Raw genomic sequence first — 25,268 nt, forward strand, 5'->3', positions numbered from 1 at the left:
TCTCTCTAAAGTAAATTAAAAAAAAAAACAAAAAAAAAACCTTCTCTGACATTAATCCTGACACAGTCCTTCTGTCTCTAAACTCCTGTGAATTTAGGGTTCAACATGCTACTTTTCCACAACCTAAAGTGGACAAGTTTCCTGATTTACATAAAAACATGCTCAACTCCCGCCTCTTACCTGGAGCTCCTCTGGGTCTGAGTGTGCCCAGAAGGGGGCCATAGTGCACTTGATCTTCCCCTCGGGGTCCATTTCAATATCCCACCAGGAGAGAACCACCTGAGCTCGGCCAGATGCCAGGGGTTCAAACTGCCGGCTGTGGCAGGCTGCAGAGCTACTGACTTGCTTGCTAAAGTCCACACTGTGGAAGAAGATGCAGCAACTTAAACATATTTCAAGCTCATGCACTCTGTTTTTTTAGCTTTTAAGGTGATATCACCAGCAATGAGACTTGTTTGCAACAGACTCCTCCCTTCAGAAGCAGGTGACATCAGCTAGATTTCCTTTTCACTCATAAAGAACTTCTAAAGACCCCAATTCCACCAAATATCTCAAAGCACCGTGGCCTGGGGCGGCTCTTTGGTACCTGAACATAGGAAGCACATCACTGAGGACGGTGAAGTCAGTGGATGACACCTGGTTCAGTTGAATGTCATAGACAGAGGGTGCACCAGGGCACCTCTCCAGCTCCAAGGGCGGAACTATGACCTGCTCTCCATGGATGGTCTGGACATGGACAGGAAAGAGCCTATTCCATGACCACATCCTCCTGGACTCCACCAGCTGAGCGTAGACAGTTGCTCTGTGAGGCACTGCTTCACAGTTTTCCTATGTTAAAAAAAAAAAAAAAAAAAGTATAGAAAAATAAACCAGTATATATAAAATAAACTCACAGCAATTCTCAGTGATCAAAAGAGGCTTGTTCCTTAATATCAGGTTGGCTTAGTAGCATCTAATGCCTTACCACTGTCAGGACAGTGAACTGTTTTTGGCCTTATGTGCTTGAGGAAGAAAAAAAAGGACCAGGTTTCAAAAATACACATGATGCCTAAAATGATTTATGTCAGATAAGTTCCTAACTACCTGACACTCTTAAATACTCCAAAAATAATCCTTAATTGTCATCATGCTGCTTAACTCCCACACCAACTTTGAAGAAAGAGTCCAAGTCTTGCTAAACAGTGATTCTGGCACTGGGCTCTGAGCTTCTCTTCAGCACAACTCTCACCGAGACACCAGAATCTTTTTATTTATCCACAGCCCGATGGATAAATGTCCACCCTCAGGTAACCTGACATCCTGGCCTCACAGGGCACTGCCAACCACTGTCCTCGTTTGGTTCTGGCCGCAGGGCCTCATCCAGTTTCCCTCGTACCTCATCCTTTCACCCAACAGCCTCTGCACACCAGGCACCTGGTCCCAGCCATGAAGAGGATAATCACAGCTACTCCTGCAGGGAAATGACAGGCACGGGGTTTCCATGCCTCAGTACTAGAGACATCTTGGGTCAGATGATCCTTTGCTGTGGGGCTGTTTTGTACACCATACTTTGTTCATTAATGTCCCTGGCCTCTATCCACAATATGCCAATAGCATCCCCCTCTCAGTTGTGACCCAAAAAATGTCTCCAGGCATGGCTCTGGATGAGAAGTTATGGTTTTCTCCCTCTGGCTGCTTCACAAGGCTGTGGTTCCGCTACCCACCCTTCACAGAGAGGACTCCCCCAGAGTCCTGGTCCGGCCCACCTTTCTCTCTTTCCATACACTCTCCCCTGACAGACCTCAGTCCATCTTCATTTACCAAATACCATGGAGCCAAAAGCCTCTTGGTCCTATTTGTCTGACCCTCAGATAGCTCAAACTCTGTCTAAACCAAACAAATCATCTTTACCTCTCCTCTTCCTTCCCAAGCCTGGTCTTCCTCCCACCTTCTCATTCAATAGGGAGCACCACCATCCAATCCAGTCACCCAAGCCCCAAACCCTGGCATCATCCTCAATGCCTCCACATCTAAGGAATTACCAAGTCCTTGAGCACCTTCCTCCCCGGCAAGTCTACCTCTCCATGACCATTTCTCTGGTCTCAGCTGAGACCCATCTCAACTCCAGAGCCTGGATGACTCCTACCACTTCTCACCAGTCTTCCTGTCCCTGATCTTGCACCCCAAATGCTCTCCACATGCCTGCCTAAGTGAATCCAATGTCAATCCCCTGCTTAAAACCTTCCCTGTGGTACTATACTGCCTTCTGCAACACAGTGACCCATCTCAGTCTAGTCCTGCCCAGCTCCCCAAACTGAGCCCTAACCCCACCTCCCACACCACCCACAATGCCAACAACTCACACCATACCAGCTCATCCTCCCATCTTTGTGCTGATCTCCTCTATTGAAAACACTCTCACATGCCAGGCCAACACTTGATTACTCCTCAAGACACTTAGCTCAAGCTTCATCTTCCTTGATGCTCCCCATTTTCCCCTCCCACAACAGGCAGGTTCTCACCCCACTGACCACCATCCGGGCATAACCTCCAACTATACTGTGATAACTTGCTCACCTACCTGCCTGTGTGGGAGCTCACCTTCATATTCCTGGCACTCAAAAAAAGGGCCTGGCAAAATGAAGGTGCTCAATAAATTTATCTTCTCAGACCAATCACGGGGTCATTCATCACTACATGGACTACCTGTCAGACATGCCAGCATCCTGTTTACATGACCTCCAATAAGGCAGGAAGAGGGGACAAGGCAATGAAAGCTTTTGTGTAAAGCCATAATTCTTCCAAGCTCAGACACAAGGTGGGCAGATGGGGCAATGATTAGAACAGACAAGGGACACATGGCTACTCAGACCAGCTGAGAAAGGAAACTGTGGACAGCTGCCTGCACATCTTCTTAACTATTAGATGAATTAAAGAAAGACCAATTAGCCAACACTAATGTAATTTTAAATATCCTTGTTCTCTATTTCAGGGATGCATCTAGTTGATGGTTTTAATGTGGAGAAACAGAAATAATTACTACCCAAGTTACTAGAAGAAGATTTTACATTTTAGAGGCTAAGAGACATCTCAGTATGAGGATCTGCGGAACAATCACCATCTCAGGCTTACCGTGTAACATGGAAAGTGGCCCCAGTTGCTCTGGAAGGACCCACATTCTTCACTCCGGGCACACCAAAAATCTCCAAAAAAAGGGTCCTAGTCTGGGACAGTTGCAGGCTCACCTAGATGGTGCCCACAGGACAGGTGGCAGCAAAAGAAATAGACACTCTTATCTTCCCGCTGGCCTTTGCCTCTGGGGATGTTTACGTCCATAAAAAAGCAAGACCAACACCTCCTAAAGAACACTGTCAGCATGCCTCTCCCTTCCTAAAAAAACGGTCAAAGATTATCAGTACCCAAATTCTTTTGCCTAGAATGGCTTGGCATTCAAGGCCTTCCACCCTCTCCCCTACTTTCCACCATTACCTCAGAAACCGACCTGGGACATGTTCCCACGACGTACCAAAAAAACAGGTCCACTACCTGGGATACCTTTCCCTCTCCTCGGTGCCTCTCCAAGTTCCAGCCTCTCTACATATGCCCTCATCTCCTGATCCCTGACCTCATCTGCCAGTCAGAAAACATATATGAGTGGTGCTTCTGTCTGCCTCTCTAATTGGCCCATCAGGTCCACACCATCACTGACCAGTATGGGTCTAAGAAACAAGAAGGTTGTCTTATAATTTTCCCTGGATGCTAGAACACTTTATACACAGGTGACACTGAAAGAATCTTTGCTGAAGAGAACTGAATCTGAAGACAGTTTCTTGCCTTTCAGCTCTAGCCTACAAAGACTTGATAAGAGACCCGGAAGTCCTAATTAAGGAGAATCAGAGTCTCACAAGAATCAAGCATAGCCTAGGGTATACAGAGAAGGATGGAGGGTTCAGGTTGTGCAGAGCATGGGGCATCAAACAGACCTGTGTGAGCCAGCTGAGATCACAACAATGTACCTAGGGGAGGCCCTGGTTACCTGTACCTGCACAAGGTGTCTGTGCGCATGCTCATAGGAGGGCAGTGCTCCCTCTCCAATCAGTTCTGTGTCAAACAGCTCCGTGATCAGGATATTGGCACGGCATGGCATGTCACCATCTGAGAAATACAAGGAAACAGAGCCAGAAGCAAACAATCAATAAGAAAAAATATTTACAGCAAATACATGGAAGATAAAAGGTTAACAGAATATTACACTGAAAGCACATACAGATATATCCAAGTAACTAGAAATGTCATGCAATTAACTTTCTAATGGCTCACCAAAAAACCCATTTTGATATACATATAACACATCAAAATATTAGCAACTGGTAAATCTTGGTTAAGAGAATGCAGGTATTTGCTATATCACTCTTTCAATTTTTCTGTATGTTTAATATTGCAAGGGACGCACAGAACTGATAAGAAAACTAAAGCATTCAAGAATAAAACCAGACAAAAATACAAATAGACAATTCAAAACAGAAAAATTAATCAAATATCTGGAAAATGTTTCATTCTTATTAGCAACTGGAGAGCTACAAATTAACAATTCAACTACTAACGTATTACCAAAAATGATTTTAAAAGCAAAAACTGGGGATGCCTGGGTGGTTCAGCGGTTGAGCATGTGCCTTTGGCTCAGGTTGTGATCCCAGGGTCCTGGGATGGAGTCCTGCATCAGGCTCCCCATGGGAGCGTCTGCCTATGTCTCTGCCTCTCATGAACAAATAAATAAAATCCTTAAAAAAAAAATGCAAAAACTGAACTCCAGTACTTCAAATAATTCTAGGCTGCACAAAGGGAGAGAAAACCAAAGCAAGAGAGGCTGCAGAATTCCAGTGATACCATGAAACCCAGGATTCAGCATCACTAGTTCCTTACACTAAACCCCCCTAATTTAGCTAGTTTCTTGCTACCAAACAACCCTCCCAAATAACAGTTGTTTTGGGATAGTAAGAAGAGAGCAGGTCTTTTGGCTGACTCTGTTTCCTGAACTTCTGCAATGTAATATTACTTCTACAATTACAATTTTTAATGAGCCAGGACGCCTGGGTGGCTCAGCGGTTGAGCACCTGCCTTCCACCTAGGGCATGATCCTGGGGTCTCAGGATCAAATCCTGCATCGGAGGGATCCCTGGGTGGCGCAGCGGTTTGGTGCCTGCCTTTGGCCCAGGGCGCGATCCTGGAGACCCAGAATCGAATCCCACGTCGGGCGCATGGAGCCTGCTTCTCCCTCTGCCTATGTCTCTGCCTGTCTCTCTCTCTATCATAAATAAATAAAAATTAAAAAAAAAAAATCCTGCATCGGGCTCCCTGTATGGAATCTGCTTCTCTCTCTGCCTATGTCTCTGCCTCTCTCTCACTATGTCTCTCATGAATAAATAAAATCTTCAAAAAAATTTTTTTGATTAATGAGCCAACAGATAAAATAAACTTTGGAAGGGGCTATTCATCATAGAGAATTAACAATAAATCCTCCTAACGGTGCACAAATTCCAATCTGACAAAGCCCACTCATCTTCCCTACAAAGAAAACAAGTCAAGTGGATAACACAAGGAAAGAGAAGCATTGAGGAGACTCAAAGGAGGCTGCAGTACAGAGAGGTTGAACCTTAAGTCATGGAGACCTGAGCCTGGAGCCCACTGCCTAGCCTTGAACTCTTAGTGCTGATCATCAGTCATCTCAGCTGTAAAACAAGGGTATGAGATCTACTCCAGGTAGTGTGGTTATGGCAGCAAAGGTAAAAAACTGTCCACTTTCTAGAGTACCCTTGTGCTCAATGGCAGAAAGCCGTGAAAGGAGACTTACAAGAAATATCTATTTCTTGGCACAGAGCCCACCCTCTGATATCACGCCAAACTCAAACAGAAATACTCTGTCCCAAACTGTACCTCACCCCTACATATCTGCTTCTTCCTCTGATGCCTCTGCCTCAGTGGATGGCACCACCAATCACACAGTCCTGAAACCTGGGCATCATTTGCCAGCTCCAGGAGAGCAGGGCCCCCGCCTGCTCTGCTCACCATTTTACCCCAATGCCTAGAACAACATCTAGCACCCAGGAATAGTCAGCAAACATTAGCTGAATTCTTATTTATTTATTTATTTATTTATTTATTTATTTATGATAGTCACAGAGAGAGAGAGAGAGAGAGAGAGAGGCAGAGACACAGGCAGAGGGAGAAGCAGGCTCCATGCACCAGGAGCCCGACATGGGATTCGATCCCGGGTCTCCAGGATCGCGCCCTGGGCCAAAGGCAGGCGCTAAACCGCTGCGCCACCCAGGGATCCCTGAATTCTTGATTCCTCCTTCTCTGTCACCCTACACTGTCACCAAGCCCTGCCAATTTTACCTCCTGAATAATTATTAAGCCAATTATGTAACTTAAATGATTGTCTAATTTGCTTCAAATAAACAGCTTTATGATCACCTGAATCTCAACAAACACTCCTGAGAGCCAGGCATCTAGCATATTGAGTGTGAATGGAGAAGGTACAGTGGGAGCCTGAGGAGAGTGATTACCCCAGTGCCTCCTGGGTCTCTGCCACACTACTAGATGGGAGGAATGCTTCTCCCTAAGTTAGCTATAATATAACTGGGATCAGACTTACCCATTCATTGTAATCAACTAGAAAACCAGCCAAAAATACATGAAACAAGTTTTTTCAGATGTTGAACAAGAGGAAATGCAATTTGTTCACCAAGAAGAGAAATAGAGTGACCCCTACAACTGCTCTGGCTTTCTGCCAGTAAGTACTTTCCAGGCTGCTATAGGGAGCAAGAGACCAAGTGGAATGTAGCAGTCTTGCTGAGATAAGGTGATAGCAACTGGAGTTGAGGGAGTGCAGGTGGCTGGGATTTGTAGGGGAGGGTACCAGAGAGGATGTTACACAGAAAAGGGGCTTCAGAAATCTGCAGAGCTCCCATGAAACCTCTTGTTGAATATACTCACACACACAGAAGACAAAACTGTAGAAAGCCAGACAAAGGATGACCATACCATGTAGATAGAAACCAATTTCCAGAGCTCAGAGGACTGGGAAACATTCTAGTAGTTCCAATCAACCAGCACCCAGAGATCCCAGAAAAGCCATGCTGTACTAGTATGACCCATGTAGTCTTGGAACAATGGTTTTCAACAGGGAGTGATTTTGCCCTCACCCCCAGGACATTCGGCAATGTCTGGAGACATTTTTGGTTGGCACAAAATGATGGAGGGGAAGGGGGCACTAGGTGCTATACTGGCTTCTACTGGTTAGAAGCCAGAAATAAACATCCTACAATACACAGAACAGCTCCTTCCAACAAAGAATTACCAGGCCCAAAATGTCAACAATGTCACTGTTGAGAAACCCTCACTTAGGGGCACTTAGGCTGGCTCAGTCAGTGGAGCATGCAACTCTTGATCTTGGGGTTGTGAGTTTGAGGCCCATCTTGGGTGAAGAGAAAAAAATAAAAATCTTCAAAAATAAAATCTTTAAGGGGCCCCTGGGGGTCTCATCCAGTTAAGCATCTGCCTTCAGCTCAGGTCATGATCTCAGGGGCCTGGGATCAAGGCCCCACATCGGACTCTCTGCTCAGAGGGCAGTCTGCTTCTCCCTTTCACTTTCCCTGTGCCCTCCCTTTCTCTCTTAAATAAATAAAATCTTTAAAAAAATAACAAACAAACCCTGACTTAAAGCTTTTTTTTTTTTTTTTTTTTTTTTTGGAGAGTTGGGGCAAATAGGGTAGTGGGAGGGAGGGAGGTAGAGAAGGAGAGAAAGAGAGAATCCTAAGCAAGCTCCACACCCAGCACAGCCTGATGCAGAATGCCCCAACTTAAAGCTATTCAAACCCTGTTCCAACAAAACTTAAAAACAAGCCCTGAAAGGGTGGCTCAGGAGGTTAAGCATCCAACTCTTGATTTTGGCTCAGGTCATGATCTCAGGGTTGTGAGACTGAGTCCCACATCAGGCTTCGTCCTGGGATTCTATCTCATAAAACAAAATAAAACAAACAAAAAAACACAACCCCTGAGAAGATCAAAATGATTTGCCAGTAGCCCAACTACATGGCAAAGTTTTTCTTTTTTAAAGATCATTCATTCATTCATTCATTCATGAGAGACAGAGAGAGAGAGATGCAGAGACATAGGCAGAGGGAGAGCCTGATGCAGGACTCAATCCCAGGACCCCAGGATCATGACCTGCCTGAGCCAAAAGCAGGCACTCAACCACTGAGCCACTCAGGTGACCCGGCAAACAAAGTTTTTAAAGGAAGACAATAAACTCTGATTCTCAGCAATGCAAAACTCCCAATATACACAGCATCCAAATAAAAATTACATGTGAAAAAGAAAAATTTAATCCAGAACCAGGATAAAAATTAGTCAATAGAACAAACCCAAAAGGAAGGACAGTGGAAGAAGATAAAGATATCAAAACTGAGATGCCTGGGTGGCTCAGGGCGTGATTCTAGATTCCCGGGTTGAGTCCCACATCGGGCTTCCTGTGTGGAGTCTGCTTCTCCCTCTGTCTGTGACTCTGCCTCTCTCTCTGTGTCTCTCATGAATAAATAAATAAAGACCTAATCATGAAGCTATCCATGTCCATCAGTAGCTGAAGGGATGAATGAAGATATACACCCACAAATGCAACAGAAGAGAACGAACTCTTGATCCACAGTATGTGGATGAAACCCAAAAGCATTATAATACAGAAAAGAAAGCAGGCACAAAAGAGTACCCATGGATAATTTCACTTATTCAAAATTCTAGAAAAGGGAGATCTAATATGTATTGAAGAAAGCAGATCAGTGGGTGTCTACAGTCAGCAATATGGAGGCAACCAGCTGTAAAGCATCATGAGGAATCTCTTTGTACATGATAAAGACATTCTACAATCTTGATTACAAAAGAGGTCCCAAGTGTGTTTACATTTGTCCAAACTCATGAACCTATATACTTAAGAGAGATGCCTTTTTAAAAAAGATTTGATTTACTTAAAAGAGAGAGGGGGGATCCCTGGGTGGCTCAGCGGTTTAGTACCTGCCTTTGGCCCAGGGCGTGATCCTGGGGTCCCAGGATCAAGTCCCATGTCAGGCTCCGTGCGTGGAGCCTGCTTCTCCCTGTGTCTCTCATGAATAAGTAAATAAAATCTTTAAAAAAAGAGAGAGAGAGAGAGAGAGAGAGAGAGCCAGAGAGCATGAACATGGAGGGGAGGGAGAAACAGTTATCCACAAATAGGGAACCAGACTTGGGGGGCTTGATCCCAGGACCCTGGGATCATGACCCGAGTTGAAGGCAGATGCTTAACCGACTGAGCCAGCCAGGTAACCCCAGATGCACTCATTTTATGAAAATTTATCTGAATAGCACTGATTAGAAAGTGGGATAATAATTTTTATACTCTTTTGCATTATGTTTCAAAAATAAAGGGGACACTAATCCCTTCTTTGTGCATGTTTCAGTTTCTCCATTAAAAGCATTTTTTTAATTAAGTGTAACAAAAATGTTGACCTTATATACATGCTTCCTTCTAAAATACTGCATTTTAAAAACTGTGATGATATCCACATTCCAGAAGTTTCTTTTGCAAACCTTTCCACTGTGCTCCCCAGGTATCAGTGGCATGTGAACATTTTAGAAGTCTGATTCAAACGCCTAGACTATAAAAAATATTCTCAAAACCTGGAGGGATTGTGCCATACAGGCAAATATCACATTGGATGCTATAGTAGGATGTCAGCACTAAGCAAATCTCTTTCTGTCATCTACTTAGTTTCATTTCCGTCTGATGAAATTGAAAACTCAGAGAGCTAGGTCACATAAGAATTTGAACGTGCTTAAAGCAAAAGGAAGTTTCATTTGTACTACCACTGTTGAACATAATTAGCTCTGATTTACTCACTGCTGATTTAACTAGCAAAGAAGCAAAGTGCTTATCTTAGGACCACATAGAGAGACTCCGTTTTTCTGAGATTACCTGAAAACATTTATTCCAGGTAATCAGAATAAACCTTTTCTTCTCTCCTTCGAGAATAAGTAAAGCTTTCAAAAACACTATTTGTTAATCTTACCTGGCCCTACGGTCACCTCAGTGGAATGCTTGTTGATAATCTTAATTTTATCACTGAAGCCATTTTTCTCTACAATCTTCACAGCAGCATCAGCCATAGGCTTAAAAACCTAGAAATGAGAGCCAAAGCCCAAGTAAAAATGAACAATAAATTGAATAACATCCTGACACAAAAGACCAGCAAGATATGTCTTGCTAAAAGAAATCTCCACTACAGAATTTTCTCCTAAATATATAAAATGTTGGGATCCCTTGGTGGCTCAGTGGTTGAGCATCTGCCTTTGGCTCAGGTCGTGATCCCAGGTTCTTGGGATCGAGTCCCATGGGGAGCCTGCTTCTTCCTCTGCCTATGCCTCTGCCTCTCTCCCTGTGCCTCTCATGAATAAAATCTTAAAAATAAGGGCAGCCCCAGTGGCATAGTGGTTTAGCGCCGCCTGCAGCCTGGGGTGTGATCCTGGAGACCCAGGATTGAGTCCCACTTCAGGCTTCCTGCATGGAGCCTGCTTCTCCCTCTGTCTGTGTCTCTGACCCTCTCTCTGTGTGTCTCTATGAATAAACTAAATCTTTAAAAAAAAAAAAAATATATATATATATATATAAAATGTACCTCTGTTAGTATATGATACAGCAAAATATACCTTTGGGCTGATCTGATCTAAATAAACGAACTTTGGAACTTAAATATTTTATTCTCCAAATGTGTGTTATGAAAATGAATACAAAAAAAAAAAAAAAAAAGAAAATGAATACAAATGGAAGACATTCTGCTGGGTTTACCTTGCAGGAATTAAACCTTACATGCCAGACACACTGGAGAAGCAGGGCTTCCCAAGGAGGCTGCACTACCCGACAAGGATGGCAGGTGGCAGTGTACCACATTAGAGGAAGGTCGAAGGGGGACGTGCCTCACAAAACCATGAACCTGGGACCTGGGGCAGGACGCGTCCTGTCCTTGCCAGAGGAAAAGTGAGACTGTTATGGTATTAGTCGTTAAGTTGGACAGGCATCAGTTCAAAACTCTCAAATCCCCGCTGCTAGCAGAATACAGCTAGTCTTTTATGGTATTCGAGGCCCTCCATAATACAAACCCCCTTACTTCCTCCAGCCTTATTCACCCTCACTCCACCCTACCCTCACCCATGACTGATGTTGTAGCCACGCTGATCTCACTGTGCACTAGGCAAGCCTGAGCCTTCTCTGCTCTACTTCCACCTGCCAAAGCAAACCCTACCTTCCAAGGCAGCACATATCCCCTCTTCTCCAGAAGTCTTCCTAAACCTCTCACATGTCCCTAAACACAAGTCCCTCCAATTCTTACTTCCTAGCCTGCCTAATTTATTTATATTTTTTAAGATTTTATTTATTTATTCATGAGAGAGAGTGGGGGCGGGGGGCAGAGTCACAGAGGAAGAAGCAAGCTCCAAGCAGGGAGCCCGATGTGGGACTCGATCCCAGGACTCCAGGATCACACCCTGAGCTAAAGGCAGATGCTTAACTGACTGAGCCACCCAGGCACCCCTAGCCTGCCCAATTTAGACTGCAAAGCTCCAACCACAACAGCACATAAAACATTACAGATATACATGCAGCCACACCCACAGAGTGGAAATAGAACAAACTGATAAACTGGTCACAACAACACTGCCATTTTTTCTAAGTCCTTTTCTGCATTGTCTATATTTTCTACCATGAACACATATTAGTTTTATTATAATCAAGGGGAAATGCTATATTCTTCTGTAAAGAATACATACGTGCTTAGCTAGGAAAAGAAATCTTCACAATCTGTTTCAAATTATTTCTAGGATCTATCTCGATGTATTTAGATGTAGTTTGGGGGCCTCACACCCTCAGTTCTCACCCATCACTTTGCCTCCATCCCAAAGTATCACAAGTTCATGTCACCCCCTTGGCCCTCTTGCCTCTTGACGTTGTCACTCATTTCCTCTGCTGACCCTTCAGGCTCTGACATTCGCAGTCTCCTCCTCAGCCACCAAGAACTCAAGATCTCACCCAGAACATTTCTTTCTGGAATGGTCCCTGAAGTTGACTTCCCAACATCATTCTGTGTATTCTCCTGCCCCTCCAGTCAGTTTGGGGGACTGACCTTCTTCCAAATGGTATGTGCACCTGACTGGTCTATGGGTAACTGAATCTTTCAGGCCAGGTCAATGAGGTAAGTTAAACAGTATTTAACCGTATTCTGGCCAATGATACCACAAGGAGAGGTGTGCTGGAGATTCCTGAGAAAGTTATTCTTGCTCTTAAAAAGGAGGGGGAAAAAAGTGAGAAAAGCAGGACCATGCTTCATTTTCAAAGCATCTGCCACAGAAATTACTGCACCTAATATACCTTCCCAAAATATTCCTTACTTTTCAAATGTATTAACAGAGAAGTTTAGGGGCACCTGGGTAGCTCAGTGATTGAACATCCAACTTTGGCTCAGATCGTGATCCCAGAGTTCTGGGATTGAGTCCCACATAGGGCTTCTGCATGGAGCCTGCTCTTCCCTCTGCCTATGTCTCTGTTTCTCTGTGTCTTTCACTTAAATAAATAAAATCTTTTAAAAAAAAGAGAGAGAGAAGTTTATAGTCAATGTCTATGATTTCTTATATTCCATCCACTCCTCAATCCTACTACCCTGAAAATACCATCTAAAGGAGGCCACCTCCTTACTATCAACCCAACAGCCTCCTCTCAGTCCTCATCCAGCTCAGTCAGCTTCCTTACCCACATTAATATAAGGGACAACACACACTTAAATCTAAGTTGATTAAAACCGAATGAAATTTAAAAACTCAGTTCCCCAGTCTTACAAGTTGGACCGCAAGTGCTAAGCAGCCATATGTGGCTAGGGACCACGGTTTTGATCAGCATAGCTATAAAAGATATTCAGCATCACAGAAAGTGATTGGACTTTGCTGCTCTAGAACATCCACACTTGCTGACCACTCCCTCTTTCCTCTGATTTCCATGCAATCTGTCCCCTCTTGGCTTCCACTTCTGCCCTCTGGGATCTTTTTATGTCTGTCTGAACTTGACTTTACTGGTCACTCTTCTTCTCTCAGAGATATGGGTTCTCAGGTTTGCCCACCTTATTCTACTCTTTCCTTTGACAATCACACATTCTCCCATCAAAGCTACCATTGTAGAGTGACCACAATTAGAAACTGTAGACCAAGTCTCCAGGTCTAGTTCTTTTTTTTTTTTTTTTTTTTTTTTTAGATTTTATTTATTTGTCAGAGAAAGAGAGAACACAAGCAGGGGGACGGCAGGTAGAGAGAGAAAAAGCAGGATCCCCGCTGAGCAAGGAGCTCAATGTGGGACTCGATCCCCAGGACCTGGGGATCATGACCCGAGAAGCAGCCAAATGCTTAACCACCTAGGCCAACCCGGGATCAGGCCTAGTTCTATTTATTAATTGTGAGATTAAGTCTTTAACCTCTGTGGGTCCTAGTTTTTTCATCTGTAAAGTAAGGATAATAGAATTTACTTAAGGCTAACTAAGGCAATCATACTAAAACAGATGTCTTCACATCTGCTTTAAAATCTTCATGACGCCCAAAAAGGCCAAGAAGTGACTCAATGTTTTTATGAAGTTCTCAGGCAAGTGCACAGTCATGCACACACACATACACTCCTCACTCTCAGGACTTCCATGGAAACCTGAAGCCCACTATTCCTACTTTAGGTTAAGAACTAACTCAGGAGGGATCCCTGTGTGGCGCAGCGGTTTAGCGCCTGTCTTTGGCCCAGGGCGCGATCCTGGAGACCCGGGATCGAATCCCACATCGGGCTCCCGGTGCATGGAGCCTGCTTCTCCCTCTGCCTATGTCTCTGCCTCTCTCTCTCTCTCACTGTGTGCTTATCATAAATAAATAAAAATTAAAAAAAAAAAAAAAAAAAAAAAAAAGAACTAACTCAGGATATGGGAGTTTGGAGTCTTTATTGTAGCACTCGGGTCCTCCATAGTCTGGCTACAACCTATCTTTCTGGATTTCTACCATGACACCATTAGTCATGAGTCTAGACAACATAACATGGTATTCCTTCAGCCTAAAATGTCCACCTTCCTAGATCATGAGCATCACATTGTAGGAATGCTGGAAAGAGTCTGAATAGAATGAATACTCCAGGGTGCTACCTTCAGACCTTACGTGAGAAAGCAAAAAACTTCTATCTTGTTTAAGCCACTGTTATTTTGAGACTTTGTTATTTGCAACTCAATCACCACACAAACCAAATTTTGTAGGAAAAGTGTTTAAATATATGACACCTTGGGGATCCCTGGGTGGTCCAGTGGTTTAGCACCTGCCTTTGGCCCAGGGTGCGATCCTGGAGTCCTGGGATCGAGTCCCACGTCAGGCTCCCAGCATGGAGCCTACTTCTCCCTCCTCCTGTGTCTCTGCCTCTCTCTCTCTCTCTCTCTCTCATAAATAAATAAATAAATAAATAAATAAATAAATAACACCTCTTCCCAAAAGCTGGGAAGAACATACATCAGAGTTTTAACAATGGTTAACTAAGTTAACACACTATTTTACATTTATGATATTTCCTAGACTGGAATGCAATATTTACATTAATCAGAAAAACAACATATCTTTAATGTTTTAGTAAACACCCAATTCTTGACAAACATACTAAGATAGCTAGCTTTGTGGGGACATTTAAGCTAACAGATCTCAACCTCAGTGCAGAGTCAAAACTCCCAATGCCCAGGTCCCATCCCAGAACAACTAAATTAAAACAAAGGGGAAGGATGCAATTAGGCATCAGTATTTTTTGAAGCTACTTAGTGATTCTGATATGCAGCCAAAACTGAGAACTGCTATTTTCCAAGGAGAAAACAAGTCCCTGAAAGAAGGAACTGTGTCTGATTCATCTCCATATCCTAGAACCTGGCCCTGTGCTTGGGCACAATGAACACTCCTTGAATGTCTGCGAACAAATGGATAGACAAGGTGCATGAGGGACTTCCCAAATAAGACACAGGACACAGAGTGAAGAGCATAGCTCACCTCAATGGCATAGCAGAAGTCAGCCCCTGCCGTGACCGCCATCATTGACAAGAGTCCTGTGCCAGTGCCAATGTCAAGAACCAAGGCCTTCTGTCCTCTGGCCTTCATCCTGCTCACAGCAGACCGGATACCTTGATAATATTTTATATTCTAAGAGAAACAGAGAAACCACTGTCACTTCATACCAGTTACTATAAATAAATGGAAAGTTCTTTGTTTAGTCTGGGAGTCATGGCTAGCAGCAACAGTGTTAAGTCATGATCCCACGGCTTTCTGGCCCCTCAACGAACAGCACTGGGAGCTGAGTCAGGCAGGTCCTGCGAGACTCCAAGAGCATGGGGTCAGCCTCTTGCCCTTTATTTGGCGACTGCCCCTCCCCTCCACACCCAATTCTCTTCAGTACTCTGCTTAGAGGGGCTGGGGCTCTGCCAACCACATTCTCCTTTTCCAGCTATTCGGTATGAACAAGGAAACTAGAGGGTGGCAACTGGCAGTGGGGAGAAAATTCATGCTTTCCCAAATGGTTGCTGCTTTCATCAGGGTCCTCCTGAAGTGGGGGCTGGCTCCAGTGCCAACTCATCTCCTTCCTTTCCTCACCAGCCGCCTTGGGCCCCTTGGACAGCAGCAGCACTCAAGCAGCTGCCCCTCTGAGAGCTGAGCACCAGCCACAGGACCTCTTCTCCACACTTCAGGGCTCAAGAATGTCACTCTTCTCTCGGGTTTCCTCAGTCCTAGGCAACGTGGCTGCTTTCCGCAATTACTACCACGAGGTAACCTTCCCGCTTGTGTCCCAGGCCTCCCACATCTGTTACCAATTCCCTCTGCTGAAAGAGTAACCTGGCCTAGGGCTTCCTTACTGGACTCTAATTCACACAGGTTCCTTGTCTACAAAATAATCCCCTCCTCAGGAAATCATTTCTTTGTTTTTAGTTCAGGTACTTAGTAGCTTAAACAGATACGTTTTCCAACTGTAACAGTTTGGCTCAATAGGTATCCTGACTCTTCTGTCAAAAATAACTAATAATGATGGGGAAAATACTTGCAAATCTCTTTTAGTGCACTAATGAGCTGGCAAGTTAGTAAGAAGCATTAAGAGGCCAAAACAGGGATCCCTGGGTGGCACAGCGGTTTAGCGCCTGCCTTTGGCCCAGGGCGCGATCCTGGAGACCCGGGATCGAATCCCATGTCGGGCTCCCGGTGCATGGAGCCTGCTTCTCCCTCTGCCTGTGTCTCTGCCTCTCTCTCTCTCTCTCTGTGACTATCATAAATAAATAAAAATTTAAAAAAAAAAAAAAAAAAAGAGGCCAAAACACCTGGAAGTCGATTCCCAGCCCCCGAACTGAGCCTTAAAATGATGGTCCAACGGGCTGACACCTTGATCACAGCCTGCCAGGGACCCACAGCCCAGGTGCATAGTGAAGCTAAGCCAGATTTCGAACTCGCAGAAATACGGAGATAGTAACTCTCCTCAGCCATTAAATTTTGGGATAATTTGTTATGCAACAATACATAACTAACATAGGACTGGTAACAAAAGGACAATATTCTCTGACCTAAGTGCAATCAAGTTACAAATCTCAGTAACAAAAATATAAATATTCTAAAGAAAAAGATTTTTGAACATTGAGAAATTCTAAAATCACAGATAAAAGACTAAATCAAAAGAATTAGAAACTATCTGTAACTGAATTTTTTTAAATTACATATCAAAATTCGGGGGATAGCTAAAAGCAATATTTGGAGAGAAATATATTAGAAAAGACAAAAGACAAAGTAATCATCCACCTCAAAAAAATTAAAAAGAGGACTACAACATAACCTCCAGACCAGCAGATGAATAAAAATAATAAAACACAAAAATTAGCTAACTAGGGAATATAGAGATTTTATAGGACTTTTTAATAAAAATTATTTCAAAAATCTAATAAAATTAACGAACCTCTGCTAAGTCCAAAAAAAAAAAAAAAAAAAAAAGTGGGGGAGAAAAAGTAGTGACCAAAAACTGGAAATGGGGAGCTGGAACACGGTATCAGTATATATGTGGCAGGTATTAGAAATTAAAGATTATGAACAGGGGTGCCTGGGTGGCTCAGTTGGTTAAGCATCTGCCTTAGGCTCCCAGAATTCTGGGATTGGCCTGCATTGGGCTCCCTGCTCAGTGGGGAGTCTGCTTCTCCCTCTGCCACTCCCCCTGCTTGTGCTCTCTCACTCTCTGTGTCAAATAAAATCTTTTTTTAAAAAAGGCTATGAACAACTTCTTAGCAAATAAAATTCCTTTTTTTTTTTTTTTAAAGATTCTATTTATTTACTCATGAGACACAGAGAGAGAGAGGCAGAGACATGGGCAGAGGGAGAAGCAGGCTCCCTGTGGGGAGCCAGATGCGGGACTTGATCCCATGACCCGGGATCATGCCCTGAGCGAAAGGCAGACACTTAACCACTGAGCCACCCAGGCATCCCAGTAAACAAATTTTTAAAAAATCAGACGAAGTAGACTTTATACTGGAAATTCAATGCAACACACTAGAGCAAGAAAAAGTGAAATAAGATCTAGAAAGAAAGAAAGTTGTTGTTATTCACACATGAATGTCTATGAAAACCCAAGATACCTACAGACAACTTCTGCCACTAAGTAAACTTAATAAAAACCAAGTGAAATTTTATGTATCAGCAACAGCCTTTAAAACATTGGCAAAGGGGCAGCCCGGGTGGCTCAGCGGTTTAGCGCCGCCTTCAGCCTGGGGCGTGATCCTGGAGACCCGGGATCGAGTCCTACGTCGGGCTCCCTGCATGAAGCCTGTTTCTCCCTCTGCCTGTGTCTCTGCGTCTCTCTCTCTCTCTCTGTGTCTCTCATAAATAGATAAAACCTTAAAAAAAAAAAAAAAAAAACCATGGGCAAAGGGAAAGATTTCTTAAACAAGAGATAAAAGCCAAAGGCAGATGCTTGAACTGACTGAGCCACCCAGGTACCACTACTATTCTTTTTTAAACCATACGTACACATATTATACTCTTCTGTATGTCTGTCACAATAAAATAGATTTCAAAGAATAAGAATGGTACCAGATCTTGGGCAGCCCGGGTGGCCCAGGGGTTTAGCGCCACCTTCAGCCCAGGGCCTGATCCTGGAGACCCGGGATCGAGTCCCACATCAGGCTCCCTGCATGGAGCCTGCTTCTCCCTCTGCCTGTGTCTCTCTGCTTCTCTCTCTCTTTCTCTCTCTGTGTGTCTCTCATGAATAAAATCTTAAACAAACAAAAAAGAATGGTACCAGACCTCAAAATAGTAGCACTGAACTCTAAAAGAAAATGGAGGGCAGCCCCGGTGGTGCAGCGGTTTGGCGCCGCCTGCAGCCTGAGGCGTGATCCTGGAGACCCCGGATCGAGTCCTGCTTCGGGCTCCCTGCATGGAGCCTGCTTCTCTCTCTGCCTGTCTCTCTCTCTCTGAATGAATAGATAAATAAATCTTTAAAAAAAAAAAAAAGAAAGAAAGAAAGAAAATGGAGGGCAGCCGCAGTGGCCCAGCAGTTTGGCACCCCGGCTTTGGCCAGGGGTGTGGTCCTGGAGAACAAGGATGGAGTCCCATGTTGGGCTCCTTGCATGGAGCCTACTTCTCTCTCTGCCTCTCTCTCTCTGTATCTCTCATGAATAAATAAATTAAATCAAAAAAAAAAAAAAAAGAAGAGAAAAAATGGATAGGGGTACCTTGCTGGTTTAGTCAGTGGAGCATGCAACTCTTGATCTTGGGGCTGTGAGTTCAATCTCCATGCTGGTTGTAGAAATTACTTAAAAATTAAATCATTTTTAAAAAGGTAAAAAATTAAAAAGTTTTTAAAAATGGATATTGTCAAAATTCTGATGGGAAGTGATTTCCAAACTAGAATCCATATTCAGTTTAACTCTTTTTTTTTTTTATAGAATTAAACTTTTTTTTTTTAAATTTTTTATTTATGATAGTCACACAGAGAGAGAGAGAAGCAGAGACACAGGCAGAGGGAGAAGCAGGCTCCATGCACCGGGAGCCCGAAGTGGGATTCGATCCCGGGTCTCCAGGATCACGCCCTGGGCCAAAGGCAGGCGCCAAACCACTGCGCCACCCAGGGATCCCTTTTTTTTTTTTTTAAGGAAAAATCACAGCCCAGGGCGTGGGCCTGGAGTCCCGGGATCGAGTCCCGCATCAGGCTCCCTGCACGGAGCCTGCTTCTCCCTCTGCCTGTGTCTCTGTCTATGTCTCTCTCTCTCTCTCTCTCTCTCTCCCCCCCCTCTCTGTGTCTCTAATGAATAAATATGCCTGTGTCTCTACCTCTCTATGTGTCTCTAATGAATCTTAAAATCTAAAAATCTCTAATGAATCTAAAATCTTAAAAAACAAACAAATATATTATAGGAAGTTGGTGGTATAGTGGGGAGCACAGCTGCCTTCCAAACACAAGTACATCCCTCCTAAGCAGGAGATGTGTGGCTTTCTGTGTGTGGCTGTGGGATAACAGAGGGAGAATAGAACTGGGACCTGGCCTGGGAGTTTCAGTACAGCCACGAGCTGATCACCTGAGAAACCTGGTTAGCACCATCCTCAACAGTAAACCAGGGTCAGCATACCCTCCAATTAATGACACCCATTAAATTAGCTAAGGCTTTTTAATTACCCAATTTTGAAGCTACTCCAGTGAAACTGAAGCCCTCTTAAAACGCAATTTGGCAGTGTCTAACAAGAATCATATCTACATTCAAAACCCTAGACTAGGGGATCCCTGGGTGGCGCAGCGGTTTGGCGCCTGCCTTTGGCCCAGGGCGCGATCCTGGAGACCCGGGATCGAATCCCACATCGGGCTCCCGGTGCATGGAGCCTGCTTCTCCCTCTGCCTGTGTCTCTGCCTCTCTCTCTCTCTGTAACTATCATAAATAAATAAAAATTAAAAAACAAACAAACAAAAAAAAAAAAACAAAACCCTAGACTACACCAAAGGAGATATTCCAATGACAAGTAACTGCATAGAAATATGTTTGACATCATTAGTCATTAGAAAAAAATGGAAATTAAAACCAGGATTAAATGTATGTTTAACATATGGGCCCAGCAATTCCACATATAGATATATACCCAAAAGAGATGAAAATGTGTCCACACAGACTTGCATGTGAGTTTTCATACACAGGATTGCTACAACAGCCCAAACTGGAAACAATCCAAACATACATCAGCTGATAAATGGATAAAATAATGGAAAAATCTATATAATTGAATGTGACTTAGCAATAGGAAGGGATGAATACTAAGACATATTCAACATGAGTGAACCTCAAAAACATGATGAAGAACATTATGTGTTCTTATGTGAAGAACACATAAGACTATCTCTCACATGATTTCATTTACATGAAATTTCCAGGAAAGGCAAAACTGCAGTGACAGAAAGCTGGTCGGTGATTGCCTAGGGCTGAGAGCTAGCACTGGGAGGGACTGCAAACAGGCAGGAGCTAATTTTATGAGGTAATAGAAGTGTTCTAAATAACGACAAAAGTAAGGCACCATGCAAAAGTACAGAGAAATTAGTTTACCTTGGCTGTGCCACTAACCAGCAAATTCTGACTCCATTTCCTCATGGAGAGAATGGTGAGGAGGGGAAGCAGAAGTTAAAGTGGTAAATAACGAACAGTCGGGAACATTCCTCCAAGGAATTTGGATTTTACTTTGAAAGCAGTGAGAGACCACTGAGGACAGTGCTAAACTGGGTTCTCAGGGTTTTTGTTTTTAGAGATTTTATTTATTTATTCATGAGAGGCACACACAGAGAGAGGCAGAGGCACAAGCAGAGGGAGAAGCAGGCTCCATGCAGGGAGGCCGATGTGGGACTCGATCCTGGAACTCCAGGATCACGCCCTGGGCCAAAGGCAGGCACTAAACCGCTGAGCCACCCAGGTGTCCCTCTCAGGGTTTTAAATAGAGGAAACACACAGATTGGCGTTTCAGAAAGATCTCTTGGGCTGCTATGCAGAGAAAAAAAAACAGAGGCCAACACTAATAAACGAGGTCTGAGCAGGCAGTGGAGTTGAAAGACCCATAGGATTTGATGACAGATTGCAGGCTCAGATGAGGAAAAGGGTGCCATCTTTCTGGCCTGCCGAATGAATGGATGGTAATGCCATTCGTCCAAACACCCTGGAAGCTGAGGTAAAAAGGATCCTCTTTGCAGATGACACTAAAATCAGAGAGGCTCACAAGAATCCATTAAGAAGCCAAGACCATCAGGGCGCCTGGGTGGCCCAGTGGGTTAAGCGCCTGGCTCAGGTCATGGTATCAGAATCCTGGGATCAAGCCCCGCATCAGGCTCCCTGCCCCACAGGGAGTCTGCTTCTCCTTCTCCTCCTCTGCCCCTTCCCCCTGCTTGTGTGCGTGCTCTCTTTCTCAAATAAATAAAATCTTAAAAAAAAAAAAAAAAAGGCAGCAATGGCCAAGACCATTAAGCTAGAGAAAATGAGTCAAAACCAGGAACAATGTTTGTTCCACATTCTATAATTCTCCAACAGCTCGGCAAAGGCACTCAGATATTTGATGAAAATCAGGGAGGCACCCAGCCCCCCTTGATGTAGCCTACAAACTAATGATGCTTAAGGAGATTGTTCTGTCATGATGTTGCCAAGAAGTATGCAGCCTGAGCAGTTAACCAGGGTAGACACTACCACCAACACAGCCTCACAACCAACCCTACCATTTGCCTTGATCCTTCTCCTGCTCTGCACTGCTCAGTTCGCCCTGCATTCTTGGCCTTCAAGCCTCCCCATTTCTAAGCCATCCACATGAGAATGACTAGACAACCATTCTTTGTAGACCAGAAAAACTTGCGTTGCTAGCTATCATAACCAGAACTACAACATAGTCCAAACAGGAAAAGAAAACAGAGATGAAACAAAAATGGGAAAAGGGAAAATAAAAATGAAATATCACTGTGCAATGGAAGCCAAATGTGCTTTACTAAGTAGTCTGGAGTGGCCCCTAGAGATCTGATTTTAAAATTACTAATGGACTATACAAGGTCAAACTGTAATTAAGAGGAAGTTTTATCTAGAAGGGACTATGGAGATTAGCTAATATATCCCATTCCTTTCAAATCCTATAAATAAGATCTGCAGAGGTCTCGTGTCCTTTCCAAGGTCACACTCAGGTAAATAGTAGAGCTGGAAGTAGGACCCAGCCTCCTGACAGATAGCCCAACCATTACACCATAATGGCTCCCTGCATTATCCTAACAACATGCCTCTGGAGGGAATGTTTAACCTTATAACTAAAGGTTTCAAACACCACAGCAAGATAATGGTTTCCTTTTATACTTACTCTGTCTTTGTCATGCAGCATATCAGCATAGGATGATCTAAAAAAAAAAAAAAAAAAAAAAAAAAAACAGGTCAGAAATCTCTGCTAATGATATCCATCAACTTATGAGAGCAATCACATATATAATATAATGCATTCCTGGGACACCTGGGGTGACTCTGCGGTTGAGCGTCTGCCTTTGGCTCAGTGTATGATGCCTGGATACTGGGATCGAGTCCCACATCAGGCTCCCTGCATGGAGCCTACTTCTCCCTCTGCCTATGTCTCTGCCTCTCTTTCTCTATGTCTCTCATGAATGAATAAAATCTAAATAAATACATACATACATACATAAATACATAAATATCTTTAAAATACATATATATAATGCATTCCTAAATCAGATGGACAAACATCCAGGCCAGCCCATTTTATTTTTTATTTATTTCTGAACAATAATTGGCATTCAATGTTACATCAGTTTCAGGTATACAACATAGTGATTTGACAAGTCTATACTCAATGCTCACTACAGTAAGTGTAGTCACCACATAACATTATTACAATATCATTAACTATATTCCCTATGCTGTACTTTACATCTCTAATCCAGGTCCATTTTAAACTATTTTAATGGAGTTATAAGCTGTCATTCTCCAGTACTGCAGGGACAAAAATCTTAGAGAAAGATGTTTATTTTCAGCAAATAACTTCAGCCTTAAAATGCTCTGGTAGGGCAGCCCGGGTGGCTTGGCGGTTTAGCGCCACCTTCGGCCCAGGGTATGATCCTGGAGACCCAGGATCGAGTCCCATGTCAGGCTCCCTGCATGGAGCCTGCTTCTCCCTCTGCCTGTGTCTCTGCCTCTCTCTCTGTGTCTCTCATAGATAAATTAAAAAAAAAAAAAAAAAAATGCTCTGGTAGTTAGCCCTCACAGTAATTCCATAGCCACCAAAATATTGATCATGTTATACATCACACATTTTTTTTTAAAGATTTTATTTATTTATTCATGAGAGAATAAATAACTTTATTTATTAAAGCCCAGAACTTTCCCTTATGTCATCAGGGAGAACAAAGAGCTTACCAAACTACAGGCTGTTAAAGGGAAGAGAGTTGCTTTTCCCTATTTTCTGTCACATTAATTCACAAACTTGGAAAAATTTCTGGCAGGGTCAGGATAAACCTCCAGAACTCAGCAATCCCAGTCCAAAGATGCTTGCTGAGTTCCAAGTAAGAGCTAAGTGGCTCTCACTAAACAGAGGATTTCCAGCTTCAGGTCAACGTTAATCACTAGAGAAGTTTTTTTATTTGTTTTTTTTTTTTTTTTTAATTTTTTTAATTTATTTATGATAGTCACAGAGAGAGAGAGAGAGAGGCAGAGACACAGGCAGAGGGAGAAGCAGGCTCCATGCACCGGGAGCCTGATGTGGGATTCGATCCCGGGTCTTCAGGATCGTGCCCTGGGCCAAAGGCAGGCGCCAAACCGCTGCGCCACCCAGGGATCCCCTATTTGTTTTTATAAAAGTAGGCCCCATACCCAAAATGGGGCTTGAACTCATGACCCTGAAATCAAGAGTCACATTTCTCTACTGACTGAGCCAGCCAAGTAGCTTCGAGGGCTTATTTTATTTTATTAAAGATTTTTTATTTGTTCAGTTGAGAGCGAGAGCGCCAGCTAGAGCATAAGCTGGGCAAGGGGCAGAGGAAGAAGTAGTAGCAGACTCCCCACTGAGCAGGGAGCCCAGTGACTATGCGAGGCTCAAGCCCAGGACCCCGGGATCATGACCTGAGCCAAAAGCAGATGTTTAACCGACTGAGCCACCCAAGTGCCCCTGGAGAACTTATTTTAAATGCAGATTCCCATGACACAAGGAAATAGATCCTGATCAAGAAAATTGGGCTGGAGTCCAGAACTACATACTTGAACTGGTGCCTCAGCCAACTGCGACATAGGCCGTTCATACTCTACACTTTGCAGAGCACTGTACTAAAAGAACACTGTTCTTTTTTAAAGTGGCACAACAAGGCTTTTACATGTGAACCCACCTACAATTGCTTAGTTGAAATCTGGTTCTGCCTTTCAAGAGATGTTTCTGGTCCCCATCTTCCCAGCCTCATCACCCAATCTCCCCCACTACTCCACAGATACTCTAAGCACTACCAGACCACTCCACCACTAACATCCAGGATTTCTGTCCCAGCTGGACACTCCCTTTTCCTGAAACACTCTCCTCTTTTCCACTTTCCAGCCATTTCCTCCTGGTTCTCCTGCCTCCTCTATTCCAGGATTCCTTTTTCAGGTGGAGACCTTTCTCATTCCACACCCTCACTGACCCTGGTCTCTTCAGCCTGGATGTCCAAACCCAGACACCTATTCTCCATCACCTTCCTCTTCCCAGCAGTACCCATTTCCACTGTGTTCTCCCTCTTGGGAAAAACAGCTCCATCCACCTTGTCACTCTAACCAGAAATCCTGGGTGCTTCTTGAATTTTCTCTTTCTTCACTGTATCCAATAAGTTACCAAACTCAAGCTCCCTCAAAGCTCTCTCTTCCTCTCCCCACCTCTACTGCCTCACCTGTGCGGTTGTATATCACTCACATGGTTTCTGCTTCCTCCAACCTACTTTCCACACTGTTCTCAGTAAATGTTCCAAAATGCAACCTAATCTGTTTTCTCCCTGCTTAACATCTAAATCACTCTGAAAATAATGACCAAAATCTTTAGAAAGGTAATGTTTTTGAGCCTTTATATTCTGCCCCACACATTGTATTTCACTCACCCATCAAACAACTCTAAATTAAGGATATTATATGAGGAAACATAACATTTTTACATATATCGAGCTGTTATATGAC

At 43.7% G+C, this 25,268-nt stretch overlaps 1 protein-coding gene across 10 annotated transcripts in view; it reads right to left on the reverse strand.

Moving 5' to 3' along the window:
- The window catches only part of PRMT7 (protein arginine methyltransferase 7), a 46,600-nt gene that overhangs the window by 15,841 nt on the left and 5,491 nt on the right, over positions 1-25,268 (reverse strand). For 5 of the 10 annotated variants that reach the window (XM_049109635.1, XM_049109631.1, XM_049109630.1 and 2 more), the window contains 6 exons: positions 22,432-22,468; positions 15,100-15,249; positions 10,080-10,188; positions 4,016-4,134; positions 587-828; positions 181-361 (listed from right to left, as the gene is read on the reverse strand). In XM_049109635.1, coding sequence (XP_048965592.1) covers positions 181-361; positions 587-828; positions 4,016-4,134; positions 10,080-10,188; positions 15,100-15,249; positions 22,432-22,468 — 838 coding nt within the window. Of the gene's footprint in view, positions 1-180; positions 362-586; positions 829-4,015; positions 4,135-10,079; positions 10,189-15,099; positions 15,250-22,431; positions 22,469-25,268 lie in introns of those variants that run through there. The other 5 variants (XM_049109633.1, XM_025426640.3, XM_035715693.2 and 2 more) reach the window with 3 other exon arrangements.

Source organism: Canis lupus, chromosome 5 (assembly GCF_003254725.2).
Source record: "Canis lupus dingo isolate Sandy chromosome 5, ASM325472v2, whole genome shotgun sequence".
In the NCBI taxonomy this organism is placed as follows: Eukaryota; Metazoa; Chordata; class Mammalia; order Carnivora; family Canidae; genus Canis; species Canis lupus.